Raw genomic sequence first — 18,736 nt, 5'->3', positions numbered from 1 at the left:
CTTTTAGGACCACATAGTGCATTCCCAGCTTACCCATCAGTTTTCATTGGGAACTAACCAAAGTAGCAGCTGCAGTTTTTCACACCTCTCACGAACTCCATCCTGCGTCAGACAGTGCCAAGCTATCTTTCTCGATTCCCTTAAAAACTACTACTGTGCACACCTAAGTTTAGGTCTAGCTCTGTCTTTCCTGGCAGTGCTGCCAATATATTTAATGAAACATACATGTCACCTCAGAAAATTCTCCCCACTAGGAGATGTTTCATTTGGTGAGCAGTGTTCCACTTTGCAACTCAGAGCATCCTGTAGATGAATGTACAAAGCTGCACGATCTTCACAGGAGGTCTCTGTTAAAAATGAATTCACAGCTGCTGCAGTAGTTTTAAGGAAACACCACAGTTCAGCTGATAAACAGACATGCAATGCTCCAATTCAGCACTCATTATTATCATCTTATTTAGTGTAGACAAGGAGGTGGGGAAAGAAGGGTTACCTATACTGTCCAGATGGTAGTAATGCATAATCACAGAAAGAGGTGAACTCAGATATTCATGGTATATAATTGCTGCCTATTTACATGATACTAAGTACTATGATTTTGCTCTGAATCTTTCTAGTATTCTGGGTTCCCAGAGGTCTTGAACCTCGTGTGTCTCTTCTGAAGTACATCCAGCTCATCTACAAAAAGCGTCTCAAAACAGTAAGAGAAAGGGCAACTTCATGTGACCATATGCTAACTTCACGTGACCGTACGCATACACTTGTCCCTGCCCACTCCCATGAACAGTAAAGTTGATCAGAACACTGTCTTACGATGAAAATTTTAATTATTCATTCACGTAATTATATTACAAAACCCAAGAGGTTAATGAGACTATCCACATGTCCTAAGCTAAGGAAGCATACAGAGTGTCTTGCATGAAAAGCTTGGTTGAAAAAGTGGCAAGAAAAACGGCTGACAAATTATCCTAATAAAGACACGAGATTTTCTGTGGATTAGAATTAAGGCAGAACTTTGTGCCTTATCTCACTTTTCCCTGGTGTTGACCAAGTGCTCTGCAATCTTCTTGATGGCTGAGCTGAATAATCAGGAGAAACTGCTGGTGCACTAGGATGACAGTGGAGTGGGTTAGACACCAGTCTAAGTCTTGATCACGTGAACTCAGTTTCCTTTCTCATCAACAGTCTTCTCTGCACTGCTGGGCAGACCACCTCAAGAAGTGCCCAACTGAAGAAAAATTGTCTATCTAAAAGGCTTTCCTCCAAAGCAGAGCAGGATAAGGATTTATCAACAAAATACATGAAGAGCAAAAACAAACAAAAAAGTCCTTTCTACCAACACCACTAAAAACCCAATGAATCTCTTTTATTTTGTTCAGAGAAACAGAATAAGCGTTTTATCTGAAGACCTACAAACAAATCAGTCACTGTTCAGCATCACTATCAACATTTTTAACTGGACACTACACGAAATTTTAATTAATAAAAAGAGCCCCGTGATAGAAAATACTATGCAGCCTCAATAAAAGTAATCTGTCAGCTTGACCTCTAACATGCCATGACTTCAATCAAAATAGACCAGAATGGAAAAGATTCCACTTCTTACCCTATTGAAATGTATGCAAGTTATGCATTTCACGAGCCACATTTCAATCATTAAAGTCTTTAGAAAAGTGACTATTACTCAACATCTACATGCTTTGAAAAATGACACAAAATCTCTGAGGTGACATTAACATTGTTCCATTGTCAAATGAGTTACCTTTTTCAGCAAGTAAGAGCAGAGTGAGATAAAACTTAGAGATGATCATATTTTAAAAATAAAGACTATTTTGAATTCTATCATAAGAAATCAAATAAAATAATTACTGTTACCTTAATTTCAGTGCTTTGCATGCAACAAAACCTCAGATGAAAGTGGAAATGTCCATTACATAATCTGAGTTCAAATTTTACTTTTTAGAATGGAAAATTCTGCTATGTGTCTAAAGGAAGTAGTTTTTTGGAAAAATCTTTTTCCATGCTACTTTTTGATCAGTCAGTGCAAGGTATGATTTTTACATTATTTGTGTGAACAAATGTCTATGTTTCACTTAAAGCACTTGCCAAAACATTTAATGTATATAAGCAACTCCATGTGTCAGCAGACAGAAGAAATTTTTATAAAGCAAAGTGAGTGCCAAGACAAACTCAGCAACAGTTGCTTTTCTAAAATCTTGAAATATTTTCCTACAGCAGCCACATGTGTGCATGGAAATAATTAACAGGTAAATGACACATAGAAATCTGTACATGACAATTTATCAAAACTTTTTACTTAACTTTCACTCTGAACATGCAAGTCTTACTCAACCAATTCTACAGGAGCTTTTCCTTTGCATTTAACATTCTCCAATTCTATTATCAGATCTTAAGAAATCCAACCACACAACTGTTCTAATATTTACAGCTTATGCTTCTAACTATTACAACTGCATGGATAATCTTTATGATTTGGTTTCGGAAGAAATCCAAATAAAGAAATAATCACGCATTTCACTTATTTACATATATCGTTTTATGAAGTCATCCAACAAACCACTCAGATGCTGTTAGCTACGCTGAGATAGCTGAACAGTAGAACTGCCAAAAATGCACACTTCGAAGATCTGTGGTCCATAAAAGTCACTGTAATACAGTGCTCCATTTTACACTTTTCAGCAAAAGGTCACAAAACACGCACCAAGGTGACCCGTTCTGTGACTTCACTGCAAATGGCTTCCATATTGGTTCTACATGACTCTGAAGACTTAGTGCCTCTGAAACTCTTTGGGCCATGCACAGATAAAATCCACCATTTACTGGGGACACCTATGCTTGTGCTCAAAACTTCTTGAGCTCAAGCTTCTACTTCTTCAGGGAGAGTGAAAAAGAAGAGTGAAGAACTGCAATCGTTCTTTTTACCCCTGCAAAAAATCTGTGAGTTCTATCGCTGCTAACAGACAGACTTTAACCTACCACTGTGTCCTGAGTGCTTAACTTGGTATTGTTTCCAGATGTGTTGCCTCGAAAATAACTTTCTAGTGGTTTGGGGTGTTTTTTTATTGTTACTGCTTGCTTTTTAATTTGTTTTGTGGGGTTTTTTAATGGTTTACTTAGTTTAAGGGATGGCACTTGATCTATATCCAGCTCTGGCATACCCTAGTTAATCCCAGTTATCTGTGTTTCTGTGGGTTTCCCCCCCCTGAATAGCAGACCTCATCAAATGACCAAAGAAAGGTAGAGGTTCAACACACACTTAGGAAGATTTACCTGAGATTGCCAAAACATCTGCAATAGCCGATTAGTATTACATTTACACAGTTTACCCAATAGACAGTTCCTCAAAACCAAGTAACACTTATACCCACGATGATTAATAATAATTTATTAACTGTCCAATAAATATGTATGTCATACAAGAATCTGAAATTCCACAGTTTCTTCATATTTCAAGTTTTATCCTTGTGGGAAAAAAAATTCCATGAAAATATATTGCTACAAGTTTCTCTAGACTTTTATTTTGGCAGCTAATAGCTCACAGTGGCTTTCACAAACAGTATTCCAAAAATGCTTAGAAGAACAGTACAGTCTGTCTCAGATTTTGTTTTATACAACTGGCATGCTTTACGCATTTTGATTCAAGAGCTAGTAAAGTGTCCCAGACATACATCAAAATAACTGCTATTCAAGCACTACCTGAGTGTATTAATAGTTCATCCTTAAGCAAGACTATGCATTAGGAACATAGAAGACACATGGCAAACTATATTACTCTTTTAAATACTGAATACTCTGGGAAATGAAAGAGTGCAAAGGCCCAACTCTAAACACTACTAAGACTTCTGGAAAGATTGCTAGTTATAATCTGTCTCCTAAAATCCGTGTTTAAGCAGGTATTATATCACATCTTCCCGCCAGGAAATGAAGGTAACATTGGTTATTATAACAGAAAACTAAAGGAAACAAACACAGTAATATAGACACACATTTTTCCACACTTAAACACAGAAAATATAGTCACAGTTTCAAACAACACATCACTGCAGTTTAGAATTATCTTTTAAACTTACTGTGTTAGTTGAATCTTCTTGTAAAATTCTATCATATAACTGGATAGCATCATCATACCTGTTCAAAGAAATCAGTCACATTTATTTCTGTTAAGACAGAACTTCTGACTTTTTGACTCTTCTTGCAATAGTTAATAACCCTCCTGCATTTTTTTTTATACTGAAATATACATATAATAAGCAAACTATATTTACACAAAATTCTTTTGAGTGAGTGCTAAGTATCAACAGCAGTATTGTATGTCACCAATTAAGAAAAACACATGGGAATTGCTTCATGGAATACCGTTTCAGCAACAACTTAGATATTTTACACCCAGTATCTTACTCTCCTGTCTGTTCTCTCTTTAACTATACCTGATAGGTCCAACCATCACATCCCTTACTCCCCCTTTCACATCTCCCAAGAAACAGAAACTCCAAAATTTGAAAAGCCATCCAAAATAATGACATTTCACTTCATTGTTGTAACTTAGAACTTCATGTAAAGTTTCTTCTGTTGTGACTTTAAAAAGTATGAACAGCTGCATACAGCAAACTGGAAAGATTCTACAGGATTCTACCCCAGATTATAACATAAATCTTGAAAGAAAATGTTTTCCACCATTTCCCACTTTTTATTATTTGTTTCTCAATTAACTCTGCAATCTGAACTATGCTTGGAACAGGTTACTTCAGGTGCTGTGAGCACTTCAAACCTTCTGGGAAACAGACCTGTGCATTCAGTCAGCTGTGTACATGGCCCAAACAAAGGAAGTAATTCAAACCATATTTCACTACACAGCCGTTGTGCTATCACCACAGAACTAGGGCATACATTGTGTCTTCATGTGGAGTTTGACATGAAGCTTTTCAGAGATACTGCTGATTGATTTTTGATGCTCCACATTCCTTAGACATCACCTTAGACACACATTTACATCCTCTCACTGTTCCCTAAGCACTGCTGACATTATCATAGCTCAGCTGTCCAGACCAGCTACCACAAGGTATAGGAACTAGTGCGAAAGGAAGCACAAAACCAGAAACGAGTAGAAGGTGGCTGCTACAAACTTGAGCAGATGTGCTGTAAAATGCTGTATTTTTGTTCTCTGTTAGTTGCTGCTTTGTCAAATGCATTTTAAAAGACTGACTCTGATGGCCAGGGTGAAGTTCCAGAACATTAGTCTTTTTACTAGCAAGTGCGTACAGGGCTGTCTCATTCTATGGGAGTGTTCTTCATTGTTTCCTCTTCCTCTTGGGGAAAGCAGAATCCTCCCTAGATCCTACAAGTCACTTACAATTTAATAAGAAGTTCACTTCAATTGAAAACATGAAGCCTCCAGCCTAAATCTTCCTAGACTTCTTTTATAGTCAGGGGAGAGACAGGCTCTTCCATGGCATGGCTTAGAGCACCTGCACAGGGGCTCTTGTTTAAAACAACCCCAAGCTGAAGCCTCTTTCTTCTCTGACTTCTAGAGAGAACCGATGGACATGGAACCAGCTTTTATTAACTTGTCAAGAATTTTCAGGAGCACTTTAGGAAACTATGGCTCAATAGTGCTTCATTGCTGAAACCACACATAATGTTTGTGCAGCACTCATCTCCCACAAAGATCAGTTCCCATGCAATAACATCTTTAATGTAGTCACATAAGCCTGAACTGAATTCTGATCTATTGTACTTCTGAATAGGTTTCAGGAAGGGGGAAAAACTGCTGCCATTCTCTCACTGTCGTCCTACCCTATATAAAATGAAGACAAGAGAGCTAGGTTTAATAGAAATTCTTCAAGAATATGTATTTTATATAAAGTGAGTGCAAAACACAGAGCATCTGGTTGCCCTGAGACAGCTCCTGTGAATGGAGTCCATTTATTCATTCTCGATCCAAGCAACAGACATTTATCAGTGTTTCCTATCAAATACCACTTTCAAAGCTAATTTTGCAAGAATGTAATGGATGAAGAACATATGCTAAGTAAGTATCTTTTCAAAACCCATTTAGGGTGTACTTCCAATTCCTTTTTATCAATATGGCCCAAAGGCTCCAAACTCACCAACTTTGTATGCAAAATGTGGCATGGAACAGATTTTCTATCATTCAAAGTCACTGGAAGTCATTCTCAACACCCAAGTGCTATCAAACAGAATGTTGACAATAAAGATGTACCCAAGGAGAAATGTATACAATAAAGTTCATTCTCAAGCTCTGAGGTCATTCATTTGGAAAGCTGCAAAGTTTTAATCTGTTCATTATTTTAGTAATTTCTGTTAAACTTAGTACGCTATAACCCTGATATAGGATATTTCAAGAAAGTCAGTCTGATTTTTATGTTCTGCCATTCCATTCCATACGTTTTTTGATTTTTTTTTTCTATAACAAACTCTGTAGATTTAATCCTTTTTAAGTTCATTTACCCACGCTCAGAAAGCAAGAGTAAAGAGCTGCACCCTGCAGTAATCAGGAGTATAGGAGAACAATTACGGCAAAAAAAAATGCCGGCACTGATTTTCATATGCTCCCCTACCTCTGTGAGATGAAACTTACACCTCACAGAATCTGCCAAAAAACTGTGCAGTGTTCTACTGTATAATAACTTCTGCTGCCAAGTAAGAGATCCTTCTGATCTATGATCTCTGATGGGAAGATTGCAAAAATGAAACACTGCACAGTACCCGCAAAAATGCAACACAAGTGTCTAAAAATCTTAATATGATCATGCACACTGTTACTTCCTATAAAGAAACTGCCCAGCATTATTTTGGCATTCTGTAACGGCTGAAATCTTTTTTAAGAAAGAGCAAACATTTTTTCAGACAGAAAGTACGTTTTTTTCAAATTCAGGCTTTACCTTTCCATAGCTTCAAATCGCATTCCAGTTAACCGTTTAACTCTGTGGCTCCCAGGAAACTGCCGCCTGAGCTCCTGAAGACAAAACTATACAAAGAACCACAAAACCTATTGTGAATATAATTATCTACACAGAAGCTAGAAGAAGATAAAATAGAAAAAAAAAAAAAGGCCTTGGCTGATAATTCAACAACCTGGCATGCCAGTTCTGAATAAAAGTAAATACCAATTTCTGAAATAAGTAATAAAATGAACTGATAAAAAGAAGGTCAGAAACTGAAATTCTGTCTGTTAGAAGACTAATTTTAAGAAATATCTTCCATACAGGGCACTAGACTGTCAGGTCCCCTTGGAAACAGTTATTTGCCCGGAAAATTACACTCATGTACTAAAACAGCTCTGATACCATTAAAACTTGAATTCTATTTAGTTGCCACATAGTAACACAAGACAGCAAAAAGAACAAAATAAAGACAGTAAGAGCTTAAGTGATACTTCTTTAATAAATGGATATTTCACAATGGAACAAACTATGCTAATACAATGCTCTGCGTTTATTTTTAAAATAGAACTCTGAAATCCAAAGAAAATGTTTGCCACTGGCTTGGGTACAGCATGCTGGCAAGAAGAGGCATAGTTTTTAACTCCTGAAATCAATGAGGCACCTGGGCTGGATAAAAAGAATTCATCACAGGCAGATTTCTCCAGATTAGCAGAGGATGTTTGGAAAAGGGACTGAGTCACAACTTCCCCAGAGCAAACTGACTCGTAACCATATCTTGAATGTGCCTAAACAGCATTTCAGAGTTTGTAGCTGACTCAAAACAGTGGGAGGCAAGATAGTCCACAGGCTCTCAAACAGACCAGTGGTGTGCATCACATTAAAAGCTTCACACTGAATCCTCCTCTTCTAGGCACTTATTATGTAACTCAACTTAGAAACTTGTTCTTCAGACATAAGGTTCTAGTAGAGGCCTATCTACATAATCTATTCCATCTCATCACATCCACAGGCCAAAGGAAAAAGTACAAATCAGTAACAATTAGTAGGATCCCTCTTTGTTTCTGTAGATAAACAGGTTGCTAAAGCACATTCAAGAGGAATATTTACATCTCTCACAGATGCTAAAAAATATAAAAGGAAGAGAGAAAAGCAACAGTAACCGAAGTTGTAATGCTTAGCCTCAAGCAAGAACAGACTATTTTCATCACAACCAACTTAATTTGCAATGAACCAAGATCCTTACATTGCAATTTCAGATAGAAAGACTCAGGTTTAGTACAGAAATAGTTTACTGGCACTCTGAGTGATGTCTAGGTGAACTGCTGTTCCTCCAGTCACAAAAACTACATGTACTTAGCAGCATGTTACATGATATCTGAATCAATATGACCATTCTTAAGAGGCAGGAAAATTTACATAAAACTCAAGAAAAGTAGATTCACTCCAGCTTTTAAAACCCAGACAACCTTGTAGACTTTAAAAAAAAATACAATAAATCCATCCTGTAGTCCAGTGATCAGTGAATCCTGAAGGATAGTGATTTTTATACATGTACTATTCTTCTCCACAAACAACAAAAATTGTAACACTTATAATAGTAAATTACATATTCTGCAGAAGGACTTTGACATCTGAAAAATCCTCATTGACAATATGAAAGTAGTGCTCAAGTGCAGGAGTAATACAAGACCAGAACTGTTCACATTAGATCTCACTACACAATCATTACTTAACTGAACACTGCCAGAGGGCCAAAATAAACTCCTGTAGATTAAGCTATTGGACACAACAAAGTGACAGGAAAAGTTGTAAGAAAGTCACAAACAACTCACTGTAACACTGATAAAACCAAAAGCACAAGAATAAATTACAGTAGCTGTATCTTCAAAATGTTCTGGACTCAGCAGCACTGAATGTCCTCTTTAAATGGAACTTGTAATCCCCATAATCATTTTTTTTATTGAGAACTGGTTTTGCACCATGTCAATATTCGCGATATTCTCTCAGAATTCTCTCAGTTACAACGGCAAACATAATTTGCATGTGAAACTTCAGCTTGCACTTAATTTGCTTTCTGACTTTTTAAACATCAGACAAAGGCAGAGAAATATAAACCTGGGCTTCAGCAGGTAAAACACTGGTAATTCAAACGCTGCCAACAACAGGTGACTGCACTAAACCACCTGTGCGAACCAACTGGCTGGTTGCAGCAGGGGTATGGACTACACATGGGCTTTTTGCGCAGGATGGAAAGGACAAGGTAATAAATAGAGGAAAGAAAAATAAAAAAAACAAAAGACAGAGAAATGCTTCTGAAAACTACCTCAGCTTCTCATTTGGAGTAGATGAGACCTCTCCCCCTAAGCAAAATGCATCACAGCTGTCAAAAACTCAGTGCTAAAATACCAGAAGTTCTAAAGCTGTTTGTCTACTTTGGAGCTACAGCTGTGGTAAAATGCTACAAATGATGTTGACCTGTTTGAATTAACTACTTCTTTATGATAAATCAATCAAATTAAAAAATAAAAAATAACTCTAAGCTTCCTCCTATGATTTTAATCTTGTTTCTGAGCTGCATATAAAATGTTGCATTCCCCCAAACTATTCCTTAAAGGGCACAGACACTGAAATTTAAACTCCCTGCCAGGGTTAGTAAAAACAAATAGTGTTTCACAACTGATCTTTCAACACTGGCTCCGTCAACAATTTTGTGAAAGTCTTCTTTAAAAGACCCTGAAAATAAAGACTAAATCTGTTTTACATATAAATCAGGACACAGAAATGTATTTATTTAAACAGTAAGTCTATTTGGTTTTGTTTAAACAAACAGCTATACTACAAGAGTATTTTCTTCTGAGAGACAAAAGAGAAGGAAGTTCAGTGGGGTCACAAGTTCAAAGTCTTGTACTATATTTTCCAGCATATCCCACTTTATCATATATATCATATATATGGGATGCCAGATAACCCTGTCTAGTTCTGCCTGCTTTCAAACTGCCCTTCTCCCAACCACATCCCCTAGTCTGTCCCGTTGCATTACGTTTTACCCAAATGACATCACATGAAGCTCAAAGATTTTATGAGGTAGTTTGTCATCTGACAGAGAACAAGGCACTGGAGAAGTAATTGCTGTGAAAGACCTGGAGCCTTGAAAATGGCTTTTTACTTAGAATAAGCTCAAGCTTGATGGCTTTCAGGGTACAAGACAAGCCTCTGTTTTCTTCTGACTGTTTTCTGAAGGAGGGGTGAAAAGATTATTAAAATTTTCCTGCAAGACACACTTTTGCCTTTTCCTGTTGCTGCCTTTAAAGGATTAGCTAAGCTGACTGGGTTGTTTTGTTTCAGTGGCTTTTTTTGTTTTTAATCTAACAAACAGGTTACAGTTCAAAATAAACTAATTCTATCTCAATTGTTATTTGTATCATTCAAATAAATTTACATCCAAATTAACAAAACTCAAATATCCATTAACAATATTTTCATCAACAATCACCAAATAACTTGGATTGCAAGGGACCCTTGGAGTTTACCTGCTCCAAATCCCCACTCAAAACAGAGCCAGTTTCCAAGGGAGTGCAGGGCCATATCCCAATCTATTTTTAAGCATTTCCAAAGGAGATTCCACAGCTTCAATGTGCCAGTTGTCATAAAGCATTCACAAAATTTGTCCTAATACATAAATGGAATTTGCTTTGTTGCAGCTTACGTCCCACACTTGTCTTTTCTTGCACATCTATGAAAATATGTGCCCACCTTCTTTCTACTTTCCTTCCCATCAGTACATATTCAAAAATCCCTTCTTGACTTTTCCAAGACTTAACATATATCTCCCAGCCTTTCCTTATCCATTATGCACTCCAGCTTCTTATTCACGTTGAAGATCTGCTCCAATATGTCAATGACTTTCTTTGATGGTAGCCAACATGACATATAATATGATATGTAAGATGGGTCATTTTACCTCAAAACATTCAGAAAACCAATATAATTTGGGAGTTTTTCAATAAACAAACATTCTCTGTACAATATGGCAACTTTAATATTATTCTTGACCTTTAGCCCATACCAGAGTAGCTGTAAATATTTTCATGGCTATTGGAAGAGATGTGATCTGTATAAACAAAAGTTATGCCTTAGAGGAGGTAGATGGCAGCAGTTCCTTCACAGCTGTGTATTTCTTGACAGATATTCTTTCTACCAGTCCAAGCTATGGAGTTCAGAATATCCTGTAACTGTCCAAAAACCTATCTGGAAGAGATACCCAGGATGAAAACATACAGTGTGAAAGAAAAGTCAACTTGAAAACTCACCAATGCCAAATCATCTCGACTGCAGTCCAGGGCAGCAATCATCACCTGTTCATAAATTATCCAAACTGGACACAAAGAGACAATAAATGCAGATAATTGGTTTGGAGCTTGTTTAAGACAATAGGAAGCACCTATCATGTAAACAGGATTAATTAATTCTGTCTGTACATTTTTCCCCATCTACTCCCATGAATCACATCTGAAACAGAGACAAATTAAGAAACTGCTGGAATTAATTAAAAATGTATTTAAGCAATTTAGTGCTTTTTAGTGCCAAAGTATTTTCTGACATCTTGAAAGACAAAAATGCTCTAATTCTGTTTTTCCCAACAAAACTGCCATATTCTAGACAGATCCCTGTGAGGACTTGCTTCAATTTCTGTCACAGTGTTGAAGAACAGAAAATCAGGCAAATAACATCAAAGTAACAGCTGCACATGAAGTTTTTGCATTGCAGTCTAAATACTAGTACAGCAAGCTAACAGTTCTAACAGGTAGTTTTTACAGCTGTTTTCACTGCAGCCCACATTTGGGAAAGAAATAAACTCCTGGAATTCTGGAAGCCTATCAGACTAAGAAAGTAATATATATTTCATCAACATCAGCACATACTGAAAGACAACACAAAGGCTGTTAAATAAAATAGAGACTGAAAAAAGAAAACCAAATCACACAATGAAACTTCTAAAATAATGGTTGTTTACTTACTGTCATCTCCAAGTTTAGATGCATATTCATTAATTAACTCTTCTCCAACATCCACTATCTGTTCACTGTTTCGGTAGTTTTCTTCCCTCCATTTCCTCATTTTGTCACGCATATCTGTGGGCAAAGGGGAGTAAAAAAATTGAAATTTCCAGACAGTAATGGAATTTGAATGTGCATATGATAGATAAGATATACACATGAAGGATGGTTTTAAAGAGCAACAGAGCTAAGAAAGTGACTTCTACTAATGCTAAAAAACTACAGAGAACAGATCTCTGAAACCTCATTACCCAAACTGCACTCATACTCTAACATAATCAGTTCAACTTCTAAGTTTGCAATCCCTCAGGACAGTAACACATGCAGTAAAAAAATGTATACCTAGTTATCCAATAAATAATAAAATTTATCCATTGTTAGGTAGAATAGGCTACAAGAGATTTCTCCCAAGTAGTTTCACACATTTACAAACAACACTAAAATTGCGTTTCTGCTACAGGTGGATAAATTTTCACTTGAAATTTTAGAAAAAACATTAAAACTTCCACTCTGAAAGGAAGTTACACACTCCTAGAGAAAGGAGCTTCAAGAAAGGTAGATATGAATGTGAAGGCTTTCTATACCAGGGAAGTGTGCAAAAAAATATCACTGTTTACCTAGGCAAGATAGAAAAGACAGTTATTTTAGCATTAGGATTTTTGTTTCAAGAGTACATTTAAGAGGAGAGCAGGCATTTTCATCAAGTCAGCTAGAGGTTACCTTGCCTGAGCTTTATTTATCTTCTAGATCAGGAAATTGCTAAGAATGCAATTTTATATATACAAATATTTATATATGTGTAGATGTTCTATACACAAGAACAAATTTCGAGAAAACTGAAGGAAAATAGTTTTCATTACTAGATAGTGGCTTTACTAATAAGAAGGTACCAGGATAACTGTTGCTAATATTTTTTTAAAACTCTACAACAGCTGGAAAAACAAATACAGCGATAGATCTAAACACTGTCAGTTTTTCCTGCACTTCAAAACACAGAGTTAACATAAATGACAGCTAAAAATTAAGCACTGAAAGTTGTTCCATCTACCTGAAGTGATCTCAGATTGCTCATAAGACTGTTATTGTGCTACATTTTGTGTTTTGAAATTCAACCAAAACCACCACAGGGTTACATTTCATATGCATGGGCAAAGTTAAATGGTTCTAGACATATGATGGTCCCTGGAAATTCAACGTTAGACGGCAAGAATGTGAGCGTACACAAACATTCACAAAAGCTGACAAGCTAAACGCCTGAAAATAAATAAGCTGTCTGATTTCCACCCACTCATTTACTTGGAAATTATCAATGCCTTCATTTCAGTGTGATTCCAAATGGAATAGTGTTTGAATTATTTATTAACAGAAGGTACATCTACCATTCATCACACAAGCCCAACATTCACAGCAATGGAAAAAAACCTGTAGGACAAAGAATAGAATGTCAGCTGATGAATGAAAGATTTATTAATTTTAGAAATACTGATTTTATGTAAAAGGTAGAAGAAAGAAAACACTAAGAAGTGCAGTAAAATTACACAAGGCTTTTAAAAACTGTCAAACATAAACAAAACATTACATTTTCTTAGTCAAATGAATTTTTTACTAAGAAATCTATCAAAAGAGTCAGCTAATAATAACTTAAAAGTCTTGGAGATATAATACAAGGCTGGGCAGGAGCAATTAGCAATTTTAGAAGAAAAAAACAAGGTAAAGAAATGTCTAAGTTTAATTACAATTTCTCCTGTCACATATAGGCTGGTGCTGAGCAACTGATACGCTTGTTTTAGACTTGGGTTCTTCTAAATTGGCAGGCTCGGCACATGTAAATCAAAAGCGTTACAAGTTCAAAGGAACAGAGGCAGTTGGGACAATGTCTGCTGTTTCCTAAAACCATGCAAGAAGTCTACTGCAAGCCAAGAGACACAACCTGTGTTTTATTTTTGTGTCCGGTAAAGTGTCAGTTCATTTGGCCTGAGCAACCAGATAAGAAGTAATCCTCCTATAATTACCTACACTTGCACTGATGAATTGGATCATAGTTTTCAAGTCCTTGATATCTAAAAGCCCCTGATGAAATGAAGGAAATTACCACTTTGGGGCAGACAGAAATTTCAGACTCCAAAATGTGACCTTGGCATATAGCTGCTACCACGGCAGTCAGTCAGGGACCCCGCAGCCGTTATGTTTCCAGAGCTCATTTGTATAGTGATTCTCTGTTACAGGCACGAAATCTTCATGCACAGCCCACCTCTGTGCACTCTCATCTGGCAGGTGCAGGCAGAGGCACAGGTGGCATAGCTGAGCGCTGCAGATGCTGCCTCTAACCCTGGCAACTCTGCTGTCAAAAGGGCCTCAATTTAAAAAAAACCCCAGCATCTCACCTTTGCCTGCTGTAATCCCATAAATCCATGTATGAAACCCAGAGTAAACTGATCTGACCCTTTGATTACAACTGAAAATTAGGAATAGCTAAAAGAAAGCAAAGACAGCACACAACACAACAAAACCACATCAAAACCAGTTAACTGCACATAGATTATCAAGGAGATAAAATCTTAAGACTATTTTCTATTTCCTAGAGTCTTTCCATGCAAACTAAATATGAATTTAGTTTCTTAGTCACAGAAAGGGAGTTTGTCACCTAAAGTGGAATTTAATGACTAGAGACATTAAAGATGGAAGTGCTCGGTTTTTAAATTCAATAGGAATTTTCTCTCTTTTTGTATACATGTTCCCAGATACACACATTTGGAAGAAAATGGCCTTACATATACACACTGTTAAAACTTCATCTTATAAAGCATTTTATGATATTTTCAAAAATGACAAAGAGTTCCTTGAAAAAAGTCTCACATAAACATGGTAACAAAAACTTCTAAGTGCCACTATTGAAACAGTACAATTTTTAATACAGTAGCATTGCTAATTTAATGTTACAAAGAACTTAAGCAAGAGGCATTCAGAGCTTATAAAAATCTTAGAAAATACTTTTTTCACTTTTTCAATTTATATCAAAAGAAAGCTAATTTTAGAGAATATGCCGTATTTCTCTTTTTCATTTTTTCATGATATCTACTGAAGAGAATTATTGACTGAAACAAGAGTTTCTGTGACAGCACTCAAAGATCCCCAAAATCTTGGGGAATGACAGCCTGAAGTCACTGCTTCACTTTAGCAGGGTGTGATGTGTTAATGCCATTAAGCTGCTGTGCAAGGGTAAGAAAAGAAAACCTGGCTTTTCTGTCCAATTCTGACAATGTCAGATGCATTTTCTGCGAAAGACAATTGTTATTTTAATAGTTCTTGAACTGCTGCCTGCTTGCAGATCATGCTAATTTTGCACATAGAGGTTAACTCCAAAACTTGCTCCTAAAATGAAGTTACAGAGGTGTTTGCTTTAATATTTCCACTCATGGCACAAAATCACCTTTAATGTATCACTGAATATAAATATTTATTCTATGAAGTTCTACATAGCTTAAGAACCACCTAGTAAGAGGCTGCACATATCCTGGTACCAAGTGATGTCCAAACCTAATACATTATGATCCTTTGTTACACCTGCAGTTCTTGGCTTCCTGTCATTCCACATAGTTTCCAATTCTTTTACATATGAAGGAATCAGGAAATATGCCATTTTTCTACAGGATAATTAGTAAGAGTATCAAAAAAAAAAAAAAAGGAGCAACATATTATCTTAGTCTCAAGTAAATAAGCTTTACTGTAAAATATGTTACATAAGAACATATAAGCTTGTCTTTCAATACCACAGCACCCTGTGGTATTGGATCATCTGAGCCCATTGATCAAGACCATGAAGTTAAATGGGACGTTTTCCTGCTACACAGATTTCCAAGTACACTTTAAAGCCTGAGACACAGCAACAAAGTAAAGAAAGAAAAAATAAAAACAACAGCTCCCACGCTGGAAAACACAGTTGTTTTCAGTTATCTTTCCTAACCACCTGTACCACGCGTGTACCTAACAACATTTAACTATGGTTAAACTCCTACCTCTGTCTCAAAGAACCTGAGTTAAAAGCAAAGCAAGGTACAAACTATTTCATTTGTTTCATGTAGTTCTTCTTTCCTAACTTTGAATCACAGATTCATCTTTGAGCAATATGTAAGTATAAAATGTCTTGTTTGGAAGGGCCTAGCTATATAAAGGACATATCAACCACACACTTGGTTTCATAGAAATAAGGCATTTTAGAAAGATTCAAAATGAGCTACATAAAATTCCTAGAACTGTGTTCAAGTTCTTTGTTAGGAACTAGGTGACAACACTGCTGGGATCACCTCACCTATGAAAAGCTTTATTGCACCAGGACCTGTTAAAGCTCACACAGAAAAAAAGAGAAAAGTCATCTTCTTTAAGAGTCCTTGCATGGTTTGTTGCAGGACTCCATTTTCACCTTATTTTTTGTCTCTTAAAATAGAGAAAAAAAAAATAGAATTTTTCGAATGTGTGCTTCTAAAGTGGAGACAATCTCTTGTACCAACATACACCAGACTTTCATTTGGATGTACACAACTGAGAAGTTGAAATGATAAAACTCACCAGGTGGTCCTCCAAAGTTTCTCATTCAACCCCACCCACTCTAGACCTAGCACAATGCCACAAATGTCAATCAGAACTCTTGGAAACAGAATATGGAGGTTATTTCTAAGAGCAGGAAGCTCACCTCAGTATGAATTAGCTACACCCAGAAGCAGTAAGCTTGAGTATCCTACACCTGGCCTCTACGTTAGAGCATAAACATACACTCTGCAATGCCCTGGGCCAAAACAATCTAGGGCTAAATGTACAGAAACATGTTCACAGTGCATGTTACCCACCCTGTGAAAAAGCTCATTTCTCTTTCCAGTCACTGATACTCAAGAACAACAGGAAAAAAAAAACCCTAAATCCCCGTTTTGTAACATCTGCTCAAGAAAAATAAAAACTGGAAAATTTTTCAACACAAGGTGGTTTAAGGCAACTTCTGTGAAAATCTAGTAACACCAGTAATGATCCATATGATCTCCATCCAAGATGAGCTTCACAAGTACTACAGCTTCATTCAAAAGATATAAAAGAATGGTCAATCAAGGTTTTCCCAGTCAGTCTAATGACATCATGGTGATACAACCAAATATCAAAGTAAAATTAACTGACTTCCCGACACACTGGCAAGCAAGCCCACTTCTTCATCCTTATTAATTCACTTACAGCACTATTTTCTTCAATAACAGCTAAAATTTTTCCTGAGATTAATGCAATTTGAGCCAAAAACTGAATGTTTGAAATTCCATTTTGTTTTGCTTCAATCCTACAGAAAAAGGTAAAGACAGCATGGGAGCTATTTCAATGGGCAATTTACTGGTTTCTGCTAAAATACATCCCATGCAATATTCCTCCTGTTAGCTACAAAACCAAACTAAGCAATAATTCATGACTGGGGAATTATTCTACTGCTCAATTATTTCTTCACAGATTAGCAGTAAAGAAATGAAAACCAAAGATCACACCACTTCCCTCTGCATTATCTTCTCTACAGTATAATGTTTGTAACGCCTGGTATGTAGCTAAAGGTTCCCCCTTTATGGCCAAAATTATTATTATAAACCATTCATTTATTCTTGACAGGAGACTACAAGGGGCTTGAATGCTGTCTTGAGCTCACATGTGAATACTGGTTGTGAAAGAAGAACCACTGAGAATGTCGAGTAAAGCTCAGACAGCACTGATGTATGAAAAATAAATCACCATTATGATCGAACAGACGCGAAAGCTATTAAGACCTGAGGGGCAGGATTTTCAAAAACTTTTGTCACTTCAGACGTTCTTGGAGTTTCCCCACAAACGCTTGTGATCGAGTTTTACGAAAATATCACGTAATTTTAAGTCCACCAAAAGATGAACTATGACACAAACTGCTGACCCTGCCAAGAGACCATTTTTCCTGGTAAGCGCTGTACCATGGGGGGAAGGCCGGGAAACGGCAACGCAGCCGCCGCCGCCGCCGTGCCCTGGGGACGCGGGGTCCGTCCCCGCGGAGCGGAGGCACGGGGAGCCGAGGGGAGGCGAGGCGGGGCTGGCCCGCCGCGCACCGGGGCAGCGCGGGGCGCTCCGGGCCAGGTGCGCGTCACCGGCCGGAGACCTGCGGGCACCGAGGGGCCGAGCGCAGGTCGCCGCTTCTGCGGCCCGGCCGCCCACAGCCCGAGGAGTCCGGCGGCCGCTAGAACCGCCGCCCCTCGCCCCTGCTCCCCGGGCCTGCGTACGGTCGCCCGGCGCCGGCCCGGGCCCGCCGCGCTGACGGGCTCCGGGAGCGCCGCCCCCCTCCCCGCGGCCAGGGGCCGGTCGGGCCGGGCACGGCCCCTGCCCCGGGCGGGGACCGCCGGCTGCGCGGCGTTACCTTCCCAAGTCACGTCGTACATCTCCGACACCTTCGCCATCTTGGCGGCCGCCCCCGTGACGCAGCGCGGTGACGGCCCCGGCCGTCATTGGCGGGAGGGCGGAGCGGGGCCGGCCCGCGGGGCAGCGCCCGGCTGTGGCGTGGGGCCGCCTGAGGCCGCGCCCGCAGCTCGGCCGGGGACGCCGCGGGGCCCTTCCGACCGCTCCGTTACCGTCGCGGCGGCCAGAAAGAGCCTCGCCCCGCTGGAGGAGCCCCCGAAGGGCCGGAGCGTCAGGCAGCCGGCGCCTGTACCGCCGGGCCTTTGGGCTCTGCTCGTCCTTGCTCGCGTCGGGAGTGCAGCGACGGGGACA

General features: G+C 38.4%; 1 protein-coding gene across 1 annotated transcript in view; it reads right to left on the bottom strand.

Moving 5' to 3' along the window:
• The window catches only part of EMC2 (ER membrane protein complex subunit 2), a 36,517-nt gene extending 18,034 nt beyond the window's left edge, over positions 1 to 18,483 (bottom strand). The window contains exons 1-5 of the mRNA XM_069005355.1: positions 18,387 to 18,483; positions 11,945 to 12,058; positions 11,237 to 11,301; positions 6,924 to 7,009; positions 4,092 to 4,149 (exon numbers count right to left, since the gene is read on the bottom strand). Coding sequence (XP_068861456.1) covers positions 4,092 to 4,149; positions 6,924 to 7,009; positions 11,237 to 11,301; positions 11,945 to 12,058; positions 18,387 to 18,426 — 363 coding nt within the window. The 5' untranslated portion in view covers positions 18,427 to 18,483. The remainder of the gene's footprint in view (positions 1 to 4,091; positions 4,150 to 6,923; positions 7,010 to 11,236; positions 11,302 to 11,944; positions 12,059 to 18,386) is intronic.
• Between the last annotated feature and the right edge of the window lie 253 nt (positions 18,484 to 18,736).

Source organism: Aphelocoma coerulescens, chromosome 2 (assembly GCF_041296385.1).
Source record: "Aphelocoma coerulescens isolate FSJ_1873_10779 chromosome 2, UR_Acoe_1.0, whole genome shotgun sequence".
Lineage (NCBI taxonomy): Eukaryota > Metazoa > Chordata > Aves > Passeriformes > Corvidae > Aphelocoma > Aphelocoma coerulescens.
Note: the sequence above shows the minus strand (reverse complement) of the source record. Positions and strands in the feature narration are given on the sequence as shown.